This window comes from Malurus melanocephalus, unplaced genomic scaffold (assembly GCF_030028575.1).
Source record: "Malurus melanocephalus ecotype Western Australia unplaced genomic scaffold, MMel_1.1 scaffold_7, whole genome shotgun sequence".
NCBI classification, from domain to species: domain Eukaryota; kingdom Metazoa; phylum Chordata; class Aves; order Passeriformes; family Maluridae; genus Malurus; species Malurus melanocephalus.
This window is the reverse complement of record NW_026623239.1, coordinates 4,486,048-4,503,246: the sequence shown is the minus strand read 5'-3', so window position 1 is coordinate 4,503,246 and position 17,199 is coordinate 4,486,048. Positions and strand designations below refer to the sequence as shown.

At 37.3% G+C, this 17,199-nt stretch overlaps 1 protein-coding gene across 1 annotated transcript in view; it reads right to left on the bottom strand.

Annotated features, from left to right (window-relative positions):
* Positions 1 to 17,199, bottom strand: part of MCTP1 (multiple C2 and transmembrane domain containing 1) — a 155,645-nt gene that overhangs the window by 48,425 nt on the left and 90,021 nt on the right. The window contains exon 15 of the mRNA XM_057372836.1: positions 5,629 to 5,748. Coding sequence (XP_057228819.1) covers positions 5,629 to 5,748 — 120 coding nt within the window. The remainder of the gene's footprint in view (positions 1 to 5,628; positions 5,749 to 17,199) is intronic.

Below are 17,199 nucleotides of genomic sequence, written 5' to 3'. Positions count from 1 at the left end.
ATATGTCTCTTCTCCTGCTCCCTTCAGCCGTTTATAGCTATCATGAAGAGCCCATCTCCATGCAGAACAATATGAGCTTGCTCAGCCTCTCCTTGTATGCCAGATGTTTTGATCCCTCCATCATCTTCCCTTTGCTGGAATGAAGAACAACTCACACTCCTCACCCTCCCAGCTTGTCCAGACTAAAAAGCCAGTACACACACACTGCATAATGGACATTAGAACAATTTCTCCACATCTCCGTGATAGTGAATAGATGTATCTGCACACAGACCTCTGAACTCCTACTGGTTCCTATATTGTGCACACTAATGTTAGTGAAGAGAGCTCTGACATGCTGGTTTCTCAGGAGGGTTGYGAGAGACTCTTCCAGAGGCATTTCCTTATTTGTGTGCCTACACTTAGCCTGGGGGGCACATCTGCCTTTTTGGATTGGTTTTGAGGGCTCTCCTGTCGATTTACCTTGCACCCTTTTCTTGACAGGACAAGGGGTAATAGTTTCAAACTGACAAAAGGCAAGTTTAGATTAAATATTGGGAAGAAATTCTTCACCATGAGGGTGATGAGGAACTGGGACAGGTTGCCCATAAAAGTTACGGTTGCCCCACCCCTGGCAGAGTTCCAAGGCCAGGTTAGATGGGGCTTTGAACAACCTGGTCCAGTGGAAGGTGTCCCTCTGAAGACTCCCTCCAAATCAAACTATTCCGTGATTCTCACTTGACTGTGGGTCACCATCATCTCCCTCCTCCATTGCTTTTAGTTTAACGCTCTCCTCATCAGGTTGGAGTCTTCTAGGAAAGAGGGTTTTGCCTCATGTGGTGAGGTGGATCTCTTCCTAGTAGCCCTCAGTCCTCAGAAAGTATCCCCAGATGTGAAATCTAAGTCCCTGGTGTCAATAAGAGCAGTGTAACTGGTTGTTGTTCCAGGTCTGTCCACTCCTCCAGAGGGAGGATGGAGGAGAAAATGACCTATACTCTGTGTCTGCTACCTATTAGGTTATGGAAGAACAAGAAATTGCAGAGTCACTGGGGGGGGGGGATCCAATGTGCCTGCTGCAGTAGATAAGCATTACAGACAAACAGCTGGGAATCTGTCACAGTTTGTCCTAATTGTGATAGCCAGACTTATGTACACAGGGTAAAAGTAATGATTCATAGCCATGCAAACTGTGTTTTATTCTCCATATGACACACTCCAACCATGCAGTCAACTGTTTCATGCCTGGGAAAGGGACAAGAGCAGCTGGAGGGTGTTAACATTTTAAATCACTTTGAGAGATTATCTGACCGTTCCTTAAGTGAGGCAGCTCCAGCAGGCAGTCAGAACACACAGAACACAGCCTGAAGTAGAAATCCACAAGTAACAGAAGAACCAAAACTAAAACCAAAACCAACAAAAAAAAAAAAATCTCCCCCATTAACTCCATGCAGTTACAATAACTRAGACTTTTGCTTAGAAATAGAAAAAGACACCAGACAGGAGCACTGCTGTTTTCTCCAAGCTACAAAAGTGAGGGGCTTTTTTGGTGTGAGATATTTGAAATCATCAAAATATTAAGCAGCTTCTTAAAAATACTGAAAATAAGCTTTTAACCTCAGCATACTTTGTTAGTTTGCAATCGTCACCATGCCATGCTCCATTACCCTCTATGTTCCATGGGCACAGGGTTGACAATGTGTAGGGATAGCACTTCCATGATGCTTCCCACCGCACAGATCCAACACAGCTGACAAGGAGCAGCATGGAGTGGTGACAGAAACACAGCAGTGGTTGATACCTCTCCCACAGAAGATTTGAAAATGATGATGGAAAAAAGGGAGGACGAGAAAAAAAATCTCAACCTAGTAAGATTCACTCAGTTCTAATCTTGTGTGTTTAGGTAATCATGGTTTAATATGACAACAGCAGTTGTGCTAGTGAGGTAATATACTAGAGGTATGATTACAAGGAAGTGTAAGGGTCCTCGGAGGAGGCAAATGGGTGTATTTCAGGCAAAAATGTTACTGCAAAATTCAGAAGGTGGCATTAAGAATGTCATCTTAGTTATTTTTTCCTCACTTAATTCTGGCAAGAAATATTTATAATATGATTTTTATACCTGCCACATGACTCAGTGACAGAAATTCATTCATTTTAGTTCAGCTCAGAAGCATCCACTAAATCTACATCTATCTACAGTCACTGTCTACATCTAGTCTACATAGTCTACATCTATCACAGTCAACCAATGTTTAATGTAAGAGTTCCTATTTCATGAGTCTTTAAGAAATAAAACTAATCTTGATCAATCTTGATCCCTRTCAAAAGATAGGGAATCCAATGCCTCTTTTGGAAATCTGCATTGGTGTTGGACTAAAACCACAATGATCATCAATCCTACAAAGAGTCCAGTTGAATCCATGGAGGCATAGTACATTGCTTCACCTCTCTGTTGGGCTTTCCAGTGGACTTACCTCCCACTTCGACCTCTCCATTGCCCCAAACTCATTGTACCTTGAATTCAAGAAAGGGCCTGCATATGAAACTCATGAGGAGTCAGAGTAAATGGCAAAACAACCATACTTGCACCCAAATAAGGAGCACGGGTTCATGTTATAATAGAGGTACCCAGATCATTGTTTGGCAGGTGAGTTACTCCACAAGGAAATAAGCTTCAAGCTACTTAAAAAAAAAACCCACTGATGCCAGAAAGGAAACAGCAAGTGGTACCTTACCTACAGAGATGGTTAAACAAGGATGAGTTAAGGTTGGTCAATCTTCCATATASTGATTTATGCAAGTGAACCCAATGATCACTAATCACTGACCTGCAGAAGAAGTGTGGTCCCTAGCACCTGGTCTGGTGAGACAACTGAYAGTTGTTTTCTCACAGAGATATTACAATGGAAACCAACTCTTCCAAGCTRCTTTGCATTGTCCCAAATTTAAGTACGTTCCATAGATATGAAACAAGAACAAAGCATATACAATTTTAACTATCCTTGTCTAAAGTTAATTGAGTACGAAAAGTTCACAAATACATTAATCTTTGTGTCTTATCATGAGCCTTAGAACTTCAAATTAACCTCTAAATTTAGATGATATTTTTAAGAGAAGCAATCAATGATTTTGCTTAGGCACACAAGGAATCTCTGAAGACTTTGGAACAGAAGCCAGACTGTGAATGCTGAAGCATTCCCTAGCCACTAGGAAGCTGCTTTATTAATTAATATTTACACTCTGCATTAAATACAAATATTTAAATTACTCCTATTCTAATGATACTGTGCTAATGACCTGAGCTAAGGACTAGTGGTGCTACATGAGTTAATTAGAAATGTTTACAATAAATCTGTGGATTACTTCACTGAAAGCCGATGTTCAGCATCATGAAAACCAAACTCAAATCATTAAAAACAAGGTCCCAGTAAAAAAAAAGTCTTTAACAGCAGAGATATCAAACGTTAGGAAACAACAACAAATCAACAAATCAAGCTGATTTAATACAGCTTGATATAGGCTGTATTAGCTTGGTCTGAAGCACTCTCAGCAAGAGGAAAACTGTAGGAGGCAGCATTTGKTATTCTCAACAGAAAGTCCATCACTAGCCTCATTAGTTTGTCAGAAAAGTTACATGACCAGATAATCTTCCCAGGCAGTTTTTCAGAGAGAAATACCACTTCCAGGTGGTATTTCAGAGAGAAATTAAGTGTATTACAGCTCACAAGTGAAATTTCTACTTTCACCAGGGATTTCAGTTACTCATGTAATCTTCAGGTTGAGAAGCTTTAAGCATTTCAGCCRTCAGGAGACTAACGGTTGTGTTTTAAGTATCACATCTTTTAAATCTTGATCTTAAGCTTTTCCCATAAATGTAATCACATTTGGGATTAGGCAATACCTCTATCATCCCCACCCATAATTTTAGATGATCTTTGGAATRTGATGTAGACAGGTAACAACAGTGTTGGGATCAGGACTGTATGGGTTTTAGTAATTGCAGTTGCTAGACATTAGGGGATCACTTAGGCTGGAAGGGATTTCCAAACTCCTATTTAAAACATGGTCAGCCATGAGGTCAGATCAGGTTCCTCAGAGCTTTATCCAGTCAGGCCCTGGAAACTTCCTACAGCAACTGCACTTTTCCTGGCAACCTCTTCCACTGCTTAACAATTCTCATGGCAAAAAAAAACCTTTTTCAGTCTGAACCCATTTTGTTGCAAATGATACTTGTTGCCTCTTACACCACACATCCCTTGTGCAGTCTAGTTCCATCTTCTTGTTAGCCTCCTTACTGGGTGTTCCAGTCACTAGAAGCCTTYGGTTCTCCAGGATCTTTCAAGCCCACTTCACTCAGCTTCTCCCCAAGGGGCCACTGGTAAGGGCTTAAGCTCCCTGATCATCTTGGTAGCTCTTCACCGAACTCACTGAAGTCAACCAATGACTTTCTTGAACTGGGGTGCCCCAAACTGGAAGCTATTTCAGGTGCATTCTGGCAAGGAGATAACCACTTCCCTCAATCCACTGTCCTGTTTATCTTGCTGCCCTCTAAGACCCCTAGGCCCAATTGAGGCAGCTCCTTTCAGACAATCAATTCCCAGTCTGTATCACCACAGGGTATTTCTCCCGAAGAGTAGGATTTTCCCTCTTTTAATTTCATGGGGCTCATATCAGATCATTTTTSCAGCCCACTTGGATCTCTTTGAGTGGCAGAATCAGAGTATGCGCTGGACCCAAACACCTGATGTAACCCAAAAACTTGATGGGGTGTGCTATCATCTCCTGTATGTCACTGGTAGAGACGTCAAACAAGACCKTGCACCATAGTAGTCCACTTGTTACTGACCTCCATTAAACACTGTCCTCTGAGACCAATTGCCTAATCTTTCATGGCTTTTTCCCCACCCATTCAATTATCCATTCAGATCATAAAGTAACAGACAGAATACTGTTTTTTGGGATAAGTACACTAGCAGAAATGCTGAATTCATAAGGCTCAGCACTACCTCATGCAAAATTCTTAATCTGTCTGTATGCTAGAAAATTTGCACAGCATAGAATACAACTTCAACTTTTAATATGTACTTCTGAAAATCCAAACCATTTTAATCCTATCAATGAATTTCAGTTATTAGTAAATATTTGCTACATTATATCCCAACTACATGCATTTAATTAAATGATGGCATTAGATGAGAAGAAAATAAAAGTAAATATTAAGCTCAATGCATATTACTGATGAATTGTGAAATACAGTAAAATGTGTTACATTCTGAAAATGTTAACAAACTGGAAWACTTTTAATCTCTCTCAATATGTGAAATAAAAAATGCAACATAAGGACTCAGCGATACAAAACCATATTCAAAGAATTTGCCTTTTCCTGAACAATAAGCCTCTGTGCTCCCATACAAAACAGATTCTATAGATAGTWCATGTTCTATTGTATTTTTATATGACATTTCAACAAAACCAGACACATGTATTGGACAGCCAGAGAAAAATTAAATTGCAGGTGGGAAAATGGTCCATCGAACATTGTGAAGGGAGACATTTTGCAAAAGGTATCATGTTTAAACACAGTTAAAAAATTTTACCTAGTTAAAAAAGGAAAAGGACACATATGCCCTTGAAGTAGAGAAGACTTACTGTATCATGTTGCCTGTTATCTTTTCCTGATACGATCAAGAAGTAGTTCCATGCCAGCAGCAACAACAAAGCCAGTGGTATCATGTAAAGCTCAAAGTTCCACACCACAAAAAGAAAAAGCTAGAAGACAGAGGAGGAAAAAAGGTAATTCAAATCACCATTACATTAAACTCTCTTGCAAAGTAAAGATGAATAAATTAAAACAATTCTAAAGAAACACATCTCTCCTTAGACAGGAATGTTGTTCAATCACTTTGCTGACTCAACATTTAGCTGAATGAAACAGTTATACTTCCCAATCCTTCCTACCATAATTTTTGGAAAAGAAAAACTGAGACACCATCCTCAACAAAAAATAATTTATTTCTAAAATCTCATTTAAACCTGTACTCTTTCAGTTTAAAGCCATTATGCCTTGCTGTATGACTACATACCCTTGAAAAAATCCCTCTCCATGTGGGACTGTGATTAATTTAAAGAAGAACTCAATATGTTAGTGAATCTAGTTTTAGCTCTGAAACAACCCTGTAGCAATGGAAAGATTTTTCTATTTGGAAAAAAAGAACATGATATTTTGTATTAATGTCATGCAAACAAGCAGTAGTAATCTGAAATATTTTGCATGGAAACCTAGCAAGAAAACATGGTAAAAGCTAAAGTCATTATTTTAATGAAAGTACAGTAAAACAGAACTGACCACAGAAGAATGTGGAGAARCCACCCAAGTCCACCGCTTTGAAAACTGATTTGTTGCAGTGATTTACACACAGATCAAGTACTCTGTGATCAGAGGCTGCCAGAAGCCTGGCTGAGTTAYGTGTCCTAGGGATGTGTGCCTAAATAACTGGGGTTGCTCTTCAGCATGTGACCCACATGGKTATCACACCCCTGGAGGAACCCATCCCCATTGCTAGCTCCATACACCACTGTTTAGACATTGTTCCCTAATGATGCTGCTACAAAATTAATGATTTACAGGAAGGAGCTAAAAATAATTGCACTTGGATGGGGTCAAGCTAAAACTATTTTCAGCTCCAATTTTTCCTATGAATGAACACCCCTTTTATTTAAGCCAGCTCTAGCCATAACTTGGATTGGTTTTCTTTAACAAACAACAAAACAGTGAAACACAACAATAACAAAAAAGTGAAAACAAATCACACTACGTACCAAGCTGGATAAACATCCAGAAAACTTGATAAGCCTTTTCATCCAAATAGTTAAGCTTTTGAATATTTTTACTTTTACTGCCTACTAAAAGGAATGAAGGTGTTGTGCTACAGAACTCACAAACTTAAAGCAATGCTAATATCTAAGAAAACCAAAACAGAGCTCTTTTCCCCAAATCAGTCACCAAGATGTATATAAAGACAAGTATGAATATAATAGAGATTTTAATAGTCTTCTGTTAGATTTCTGTTTGGAGCTAAAACAAAATGCTTTTATCAAATACAAGCTCCCACATAGAAGGAAAAAAAAAACCAAAAAAAAAACAACCAACTACCTCTTAGATTATCTTCTCTATCAAGTTCCTGCAACTTACCTCACCGCCCCGTACTTTCTATCAGTGTTTGCTATGTATATGCAAGTCCTATGAAACTGCAAGATAAACATGATACTGAAAGAACTGAACAAGCAGAGTGTGTSAGACAAAAACGAGGATATTGGCACTTCCAACAGTTTTTCATTTGAAAGAAAAATGCTTTTTTAAAGTTGTCCAGTTTAAAAGGAAATTTGTTAGCCATGATAATGAGTAAGAAGCTGTGCTGGTTTCAGCTAGGGTAGAGTAAATTTCTGCCTAGTAGCCATTTTGGATTCAGAATGAGAATGGAGTTGAATATTTTGGCTTTTGCTAAGTTATGTTTAGCTAAAGTCGAGGACTTTTTTCCTTGTCTCATGCTCTGCCAGTRGAAGGCAGGCAAAATAAACTGGGAGAGAGCATGGCTGGGACAGGTGACTCGAATGGATCAGAGGGGCATTTCCATACCCCAGAACATCACGCCCAGCACATAAACTGGAGGAAGTTAACCAGAAGGGCAGATGATCTGGGTTCGGGAAGAGGCATCTGGCAAGGGTCAGCAGGTGGTGAGAAATTGCGTTGCACATCACTTGTTTCRTTAGGTCTTCTTTTCCTTTTTATCGTCATTATCATTTTTATTTACCATTATATTGCATTTCATTTTATGTTTAATTATTAAACYGCTCTTATGTCAACATATAGGTTTTAATTCAATTCTCCTCCTCATTCCTCCAGGGTGTGGGGGAAGAAAGGGGGTGGTTGAGGAAGTGGCTGCATGATGTTTCATCTCCAGCTGGCTTAAAACAACAACAGGTGCAAACAACATTTGACAGCATTCAAGAATGTTCTGTGAGCTTGCTGTCTATAAGAGAGCAGTAAATTAGATGTAAGCAACTTACAATAAATTTCATGTCTCAAAAGAAAAGCAAAAAATCCTTGCATGCTTTAAGCCCAGAAATACCCTGAGTTAATGGATGCACACTGAAGGRTGCTCTGGAAGCCAGCAAAGAGCACCAAGAATCAGAAAAGTAAATACTAGAGATTACCTGTTGAGAAAAGGCAACTCTTAGAGTCTTTTTTAGGGCCCCAGCTGAACTTTGGTTAGAAAGAGGTTAAGAAAACCATGTACTATGCAAACAATCCCTGGCAAATGAAAAAATGCAAACAATCTACAGCGTCTCAGGAGGCATGGACCTGACTGGAGTTTGAGTAACATGGTCATCATATACTCTGTACTCCAAAATATCAATGAATTCTCACCCCAACACTCCTCACTTGAAGTTTTGAAATGCTAAATGACCTTCATGGSCATTAATACTGTACAGTACTGGATGGACTCCAAGAGCCAGTGAGGCATCCTATTAAAATATTGCCTCTATACTACTTGTACAGACACACYGTTCAAAAGTGTGGATATTACACCTGTCATCTCCTGAAGATGATTTTTCTGACCTGCAACCTTACCTTCCATCTAGTCTGGCTGAATTTTAACCAGTTTGTCCTTTCAGGCATCTGTCTGAGCCAGGAACTACAAAAGCAGTGCAACACAAATGAGATGTGTGCTGTATGAGACCAGCATGGTGATGGCACTGTGACCTAAATGGCCTCGTTATTTTCCCCAGACAGGAAATGCACTCATGAAATCCATGTGAGAGAAAACAAGCAGATTTCCAGTATCAGACAAAACTTTTAAACAAACACGAGCAAACCCAAAATCTAATGCAGAACAGCAAGGAAACTCTAGGACTCACTTCTTATGCATAAAAGGCCTGATAGCTGAGATKAAAGAGAAGGTGAATGGTATGCACAAACACTTGTGAAAATGGCCAACTAAACCTACATATCCATCCATTAAACAAGTATAGGTCAAAAAAACCCAAGGCCAAAGCAAACCAGAAAAGCTAAGGAACAAGAATTAAAGAACACCTCTGGGAATTGCACATGTCTGTAAAGCACCTATTGGACTGTATCTGGTATGATATCTTCCAAGAAAATAATGTCTGGCTGTCTAAAAAGAGGATCACTGCTCATCACTACTGAAACAAGCTAACTTTTTTAAAGAGATGAGTGGGAGTCTCAAAGGTTACAGTTTAACACAACTGCCATTTTTCTACACAGAAGAATGTAAGGAAAGGCTCTCTTCTTCTGTCCCATGGGATCAAGGTTTTTAGAGTCACAGGCATGAACTGGCCACTTATAACATCATGTCAGTTTATACTCTTAGTGAGAGAAACACACATTAAATGATCTTTCAGAGAGACACATGACACTATCCCTAGGGTAAAACACTTCAAAAAATAATTTAAGTTAGGATATTGAATATCCTATTCTTTTGCAAACTACAGTATATTTTAAAAAGAAATCTCATCCAAAATGATTAACACTTCCTACTGTTCAGAAAAAAAGCCTGCCCTTTCAGACTAGCAGCTGTGGATCATTAGCTTTCCAGTGATGAGATGTGTTTGATGAGTATTTTTCTTTCTAATTAAGAGATGAGATTCTCCCTTTGACTATCTTCAGACAGAAGTGAAGAGYAAGATTTCTGTCTATGTGGAAAAGCCATGTTCTACAGAACAATTATTTCAGCTTTCCTTTTATCTACCTCCACTCAATCTCATTTCATTTTAAACAAAATCCTGTGTGCACCCACAGACTTCACAGCATTAACCCCTGTGTTTCTCCTCTCCTTTTTTCTTTTGCTTCTGTTTTGACAGCTAGCAGAGATGACCATGTAAAAAAAAAGGATCATCCCACAGAAGGGACACCGACTTCATGCTCAGGTACAGGAGAGACCAGAGGTCATGATKAGGGAGGGTTGCAAGAACTGGTGTTTGAAAGCTTTACAACAAAACTAGAAAATGGTTCATTCCACAGAAATGCCTGTGTTTGGTGGACCAGACATTTGCACTGGTAACAACCAGAGTCACGAGCTGTAATGTGCCGGGAGTAAGGCAAAACACAGACATCCCCACTGCTGTGGTCTCACACAGGGCACAATGCACTCACACAGGACTCAYGCTGCAGTCCCCTTCTCAAATCGTGGCTTTCCCTGATCATTTTCACAGAGCATTTTTACAGCCTCATTTACATATTATCTATATCCTTGCCTTATTACCAATCTCTTAATTACCCTGGAAACACAAAAGTTGSCTGTGCAGCATTTTGGCACAATCACAATGTCTTGCAGCTCCAAACACTGTGCTTCAGTCAGAAGATCATCCATTTACCATACAAGCTTAAAAAGAACCATTTTATTACCTGAGACTTTGTGCCTAGACACATCTCACAAGACTAGAAGGAATGAGAGGTAAACCATATATCTGCTTGATAAAGACTGTGTACCAAGTACTGCAGGTTTTAAGGCTCCTGCATGGTGTCTTATACTTTGAAACGCATTGAAATACTTTGTGTTGTACTTGGGAGAGATAGTAGCTTCTCTCTAATGAAAATAGTCAGTTCTAGAAATCAAAGCTCCTCTGATCTTATGCAATACTTTTATAAAAAATGAGAAAGGAAGAATTTCTTTCAACTGCATCAGATCTCAAATAAACTAGCATTAATATAAACACTTACAGGAATCTGTTCCAAACACAATGCCTTCATGCAGGTAAGTCTGAAAGACATATGCCTTTTAAACATGCTCTAAAGCATACTCCACCAGTTTTTCTTATCAGTCTTGCGATTTTAGTTCAAATTACCCGAGTGCCAGGAGAAGGCGCACTCTGAAAGATTTAAGTCTGAAACATATTATCTGTTACTGTTTTTCTGTACACATATAAAATTAACTTGAAAATAGAAAAAGCATGGAATATGTAAAAAAATGCAGAAACACCCCCATATAATTCCCACTTGCTTTAATTTGACAGATTTCCGGTTCAAACTTGAATTAGTGTTGGTTCTTTTTTTTAAATGCCTGAGGTCTTGGGCGTCTGAGAAATGTAGCATAATTAGTATTTTTCATTCTCTAAGAACTTTTCCTTTAACTCAGAAACAAACTTATGAAATTTTTTGAATTTTCTTACTTGGCTGTAATTGGAAAAACTGAGTGCACTTCAATTTAGAATTATATTAGCATTCTTTGTATTTATTTCATACAGAAAGAGAAAATGGAGATACTTCCATGACAAATAAAACAAGAACTTAACAGAATGGATGAAGTATTAATTAATGCCAATCCTGATGGGTTTTTTGCTGTATTTTGATGTATCAGAAGACATATATTAACACTCATAGGAGTGCTTGGTTCTATCCAGCAGAACATACCAAAAGAAAATKTAATTAAATGATGGCATTAGATGATGAGAAGAAAATAAGAAAAGGCTAATGTTAACCTCAATGAATATCAATGATAAATTGTGGAATACAGTAAAATGTCATATATTCAGAAACTGTTAACAAATTAGAGTACTCTTAATCTTTAACTTCAATATGTGAAAAAAAAACAAAAAAACCTGCAACATGACTTACCAGGCAGGAAATTTTTGGTCATACGTTTTTCATGCAGTTAATCTGTGCAACAAACCCAAGCTTCTGCTTCATCTCACTCTTTTYATCTAAATGCAGTGTACCTACTTGTGACTAAAGCCACAATTCTGACAACTAGATGAAACTCATTTGATGTGCATCAAACCACCCAGTTTGTTCGTGAAACACATCTACAGCCAGAACAATCTTTATGATGAATATGCTGTCCAATCACATCATAATGTACGCTGCATCTCTACAATACCATCAGCACCAATRAAACGTGCTGTTTAAAATCCAGAGAATTTTTATTTAATTACTTTTTTCMTTAAACCTTCCAATATATGTTTCACAATCATTTTCCAGAAGTACTATGATCTTTACTTTGATACTGTCAACAACCTCAAGAATGCAAACCTCAGAGCATGAATGCTGCATCACTTTAAACAGCACATGCATTACAGATATAAAATTTTTACTGCTGTAACCAGCAGTATTGTAACCAATAGCAAAAGTTAGGTGGAAATAAAAAAAAAAAAAGCCCCAAAATAGTTTTAAAATGTGGAATGTCTTGGGTCACTCTTTTCTCCTTCACTGAAGAGTTTCTGAGCTGCATTATTACAGCTGTGCTGTTAGCATACAGGATAAAATTAAAGAGCGAAATATAGTTCATTAAGGTAACTTCCATACATGCRGTCTCTTGCCATTCTCAGGGCATTTCAATATGGATTTGTTCTGTCAGACTAATTTCTCAAACTATGAGAAATAAAYAGTACTTTTCCTATGAGCAATGATACCTGGCATCAAGTTACAAATGACCAACTAGGGTACACTGGATCAAAGGCATGTCTGAGAATGGGGCTACTAGGGTCTTTGAACCTCCATCCCATCTTAACACCATATTTTCTGAACAATGCCCAACTGTTTACTGAATGGCCTATGACTATGTCTTTGTGTAAGCACCATTACCCAAAAAACTGCTGTGCACATTATTTTCCAAGTAAAAAAGGTCCTTTTATGTCCGCAGATTGATTTTCACAGAATCACAGAATCACAGAATGGTTAACTGTGGAAGGGATCACAGTCATCTGGTCCAACCTCTCTGCTCAAGCAGTGTCATCCTATAGATCACATTGCACAGAACTGTGTCCAGATGGATATTGAATATCTCCAGTGCGAGAGAGTCACCTTGGAAGAAAATTCTAAGATGCTGACTTTGTGTGAAGTGTAAAATCACAACATGGATTATGCTAGATAACTAAAGCCATTTATGCACAATGAATTGGTGAGATTAAGAGCTTTGTACTGTTTTAAATAGTGTTGTGCTGAAAAAGACCACATACAACCAGGGATCTACATATTCACATCCAYCTTCCTTCATTTTGTAGGCATTTCATCACTTTACAGGGTATCAATTTTCTGTCATCTATGTCTTGCAGTTCAATTTGAAAAATGTAATTTCTTCAGACAATCCRGGAAGAAAATATTATCATKGCCCTCTTCCCTTCTTACAGCCTCACAAGGAGCTGATGAGCTTTGAACCTGCCTCCTAAATGCCTGAAGATTGTAAAATTAAATTGTCCATCAAAAGTTTTTAAACTGGGTATAGAGAAAAAAATATTTGGTACTTTCTTCACCTTAATTAGAATGGTTTCACTGCATCCACTGTAGTCTAAACAACATACATACTCCCCAGACACCTGCATGGAAGTTGTTACAAATACTTTTTTGTTTCTGTACATCACATACTGCATCAGATTAACTTCCTCTTAATCTACTCCCTCCCTTATATTCTATGTAGGAATAAAGGGAAATCATTTAACATTTTATGAAAACATTATTAAAGGTTTAAAGAGGTAGAAATGGTATAGTTTGTAAATTATACAAATACTGGAAAACACAAGAATTTCACTTACTTTTTCCAAAGCAAACTAGAAAATACCTTTTTCRAAGAAAAGTAAGTCACTTACTTAAAAATCCTGAACATGAACTACATAAACCTCAAAAATAATTTAAACTGTGCCCATGTTCATTCTTATTACAGAAAATCAAAACAAGCCCTCCTCGCTATTCATTCACAAAGAACCACCACCAAAATGAAAGGACCATTAGGATATTAAGAAGCATAAACTTTGATAAAGTAAGTCCTTTGGTTGTAGACAGAATGACACTTTAACAATTGTCAGAGTAAAAGGGGCAGCAATAAAATTTAAATGGTATAAATGAAGACTAAAACCATGTGATTAAAGGTGTATAGGCATTCTGTGATTTCCAGTGATAAAATGCAAAAATACTGATTTTTGGTTTGATAACCACCCATATGTCTGGAACAAACAGAAACACTGGCTTTCRTACAGAGAGACACTTCCATAAGCTGTTGTGAAGTCTCATTTCACAGATTGGAACTCTAATGGCCTGACGATATTGAAGAAACTCTGTTTTAAACTTCTGCTTAGGGCTAAACACCACAATTCTGTTTTGTACCACTGTTTGAAGATATCTGCATCAACACACTCGRTTCTTTGATGCCCTGGAGATGTCAACTGCTCACACAGAGAAATTCCTTGTTCAGTYTGTCCCTTCCCTCAGAGCTGGTTGAAAAAAAGCAATCTTTCTGCTGCTTCTGCTTTTTAATCAGTTATTTTAAAAAAATCTGGTATTTTTTGCAAGAGACAGAGGCACCATGGAATAGGATGGAGGAATAATCATTAAGGGACAAGRCCACTGCTTGTCAGAAGGATGAAAATACACATTCATTAGAGTATTAATACATGTAGACATTTGTATTTCCCTAATGTTTTCTTTAAAATCTTTWTTAGGAATGGTTAGGAATGGTTTTAGAAGGTGCCAGTTGCCATCAGCTGTCACTTGGTATCAACCAACTAGGTCTAATGTTAAATTATTTCAATTTTTCTAGACCATCAACCAACCTTAGTGAGCTCTACAGGCTGATTCTCATACTCATGATTTATGGCCTGCCTAATTATGTTGTTCTGTAATGTCTGGAGTATTGGTTGAGTAWAACTGTAAAACAGCAAATAAATAAAAAGCCTAGGATTTGTTCCTCTTTCACTCACCAGTTGTTAAATACATAACATGCAAAGCTGTTAAGTACATAACATGCAATTTGTTCATGCAGTGTAAGAAAATGKTTTTCTACCTTTTAAAGCACTTATTTTATAATAGATTTTAATTAATAAATTCATTTCAATAATTCATTTCAGATAGCTTGCTGTTCTTTGTAACTTGATGTCCCAGTCTATTTTGTAATTTTAAAAAATTTTGCCTTCACTGAACTCAAGACTTTCTCTCCAAATCATCAGTTCTGAGAGTTTGCAGACTTCTGTGCAGCATATATAGCTATGCATGCCTGTTCTTACTTACAASTCTAATATTAATCCAGGGCTGATGTTACCAACTCCTTCTACTTTACTCACAGTGTTTTACTCTTTCCCTATGAACATCCTGGAGTTTTCTGTTCGAAGTTATTTTGATGCCAGAGATATCTTCATGTTAGCACACAGGCTGTRTGTTTTTCTTTAGTATTTAATTTATCCAGTCTTTAAATTTCCCTGCACAGAATATGATTGTAGGTTGCAAAAGTAAGAACTTAGCAGAAAATACCAGTTTAGATCACAGAGTGAAGCAGCTTCAGGTGTTTGAACAACCCGAATCCTGCAGTTRTAAGACTGTCCCCAGGCTCATGTCACTGAGACAAGTGAGAAATTTTTGTTCTTTAGTAGGATAGCTATAATCATATTCTACAATGCTTTCTTTAAACAAAATGCAAAGTAAAACTCTCCAGGTTCATTTTTATCTGGCATTTTTTTTCAGTAGACTAGAGCAGGTCCCAAGAAAGTGTGCATCCCCCCCCCCTCCTTTGCAGGCTGCAGTGTGATCTGAGAAATGGGAAAACAAAAAAGCTAAAGTGTATTCACATACTTCTATGTGAAAGTTACAAAAATGCACTATAGAGAAAACAATTACTTCTGTTATCAGCATAAACAGTGCAAACTCCAAATATTTAAGTAAGATAAACAGTAGTTAGAATGCAGTTCATGAATATGTAGATATCCTGTACATTTTTGTCTCTTTTTATTGTGAAACAGAGCATAAAGGTGTGGCAGGATGTTACTAACAGTCATTTTATAATTTGGTAGAAATTAAATAAAAATAATTTTAAAAAAATATTATTAAATAAAAATAATTTAAAGCATAACTAGGATAGTTACTAGTGTATGACCACTCATTCCTTGGATGAGTTTACTCCTTTTGCTGTTCTGCAAAGCTCCACTCAGGTACATTAGAGAAATTACATCATACTCATATAGGCTTTCCGGCAGGAGCAATGTCCTGAACTGTTGGGAGCTGTACAAGAAATGAAATCAGATATYGGGTTAACAAATAAACTAGTCACACTTTACAATGTCTGATGTACTTTCAGTCTCCTGAAAAGCTTCTTTCAATATCTACATAACTGACCCATTTAATGAGGGCAAGCACAAAACTGATACCTGCAGAAAATCAGAGGTGCTTCACAAAAAAAAAAAAAAAAAAAAAAAAAAAAAAAAAAAAAAAAAAAAAAAAAAAAAAAAAAAAAAAAAAAAATCACATGCAGACTTACCAAATAAAACTGAATTCTTTTTTTTTTTAAAGACTACAGAAAGTCCCCTTACATTTTGGTTGAAGTTAAGTAACCATTCATAAAATGTGCTGGAAAAAGACAAGAGAGATGAAGGCTGAAAGAGAAGTAAAGGTGAACAACATTCAGAAGTTCACATTGTGAATAACATACTTTTGAGCAACAGCAAGCTCTTTGGACACCAGTAAACTGGACAGGGCACTACCTATCCAAAACACAGAAAGAGTATACCATGTAATTAAAGAGCCTGTAAATATTTTGGTATTTTTTAATCTGCCTTTAAGGTTCACTCTTGTCAGATAAATTGAGAAATAAAATTTTTAGTCTGTAACATGCAATGCAATGCAATGCAATGCAATTTTTCAAAACAAAACAATTCAGCAATAAAAAAGATTTTCTTTCTTTAGATCCTAGGTGGAAAACTGTCTTCTGCTGCTTTCATTGAGGTAATGTTTCTGCAGGGAAAAGTATATTTTCATGCTAATGAAAATACCAGTTGTTTTTCTGTAATAAATTTAATTATATCTATATTTCACAGACTACATTAAATCATATTTAGCACAAAGATCTGTGCCCTGGCAACTCTCCTGTTTTTATAGTTTCTTTTYCCAGTCAGCAAATGCTAGAATCCAAGCTGTATTCCTCTCTCCATGCTTGCAGGAAGTAGTGTTGTAGACTCCAAATATATGATGTTTTACAGAATCTACCTCACCTTTCAGTAGCTGGTTGTTTCAGCAACATTACATTTAATTTATTTAGCTGTCTGCCAGTCCAACATGTTTAGCCATACTTGAAAACAGAAATGTTCCACAACTCCAAAAAACGTTTATTGAGCCAGGAGCATCATATATAACATTTACTAACCAGGGAGGAACAGTACATTTTATAGATACTTATTTCAAAGCACATCCTAAAATGTCAATAGGGAAATGCAGAGTATTTTGTT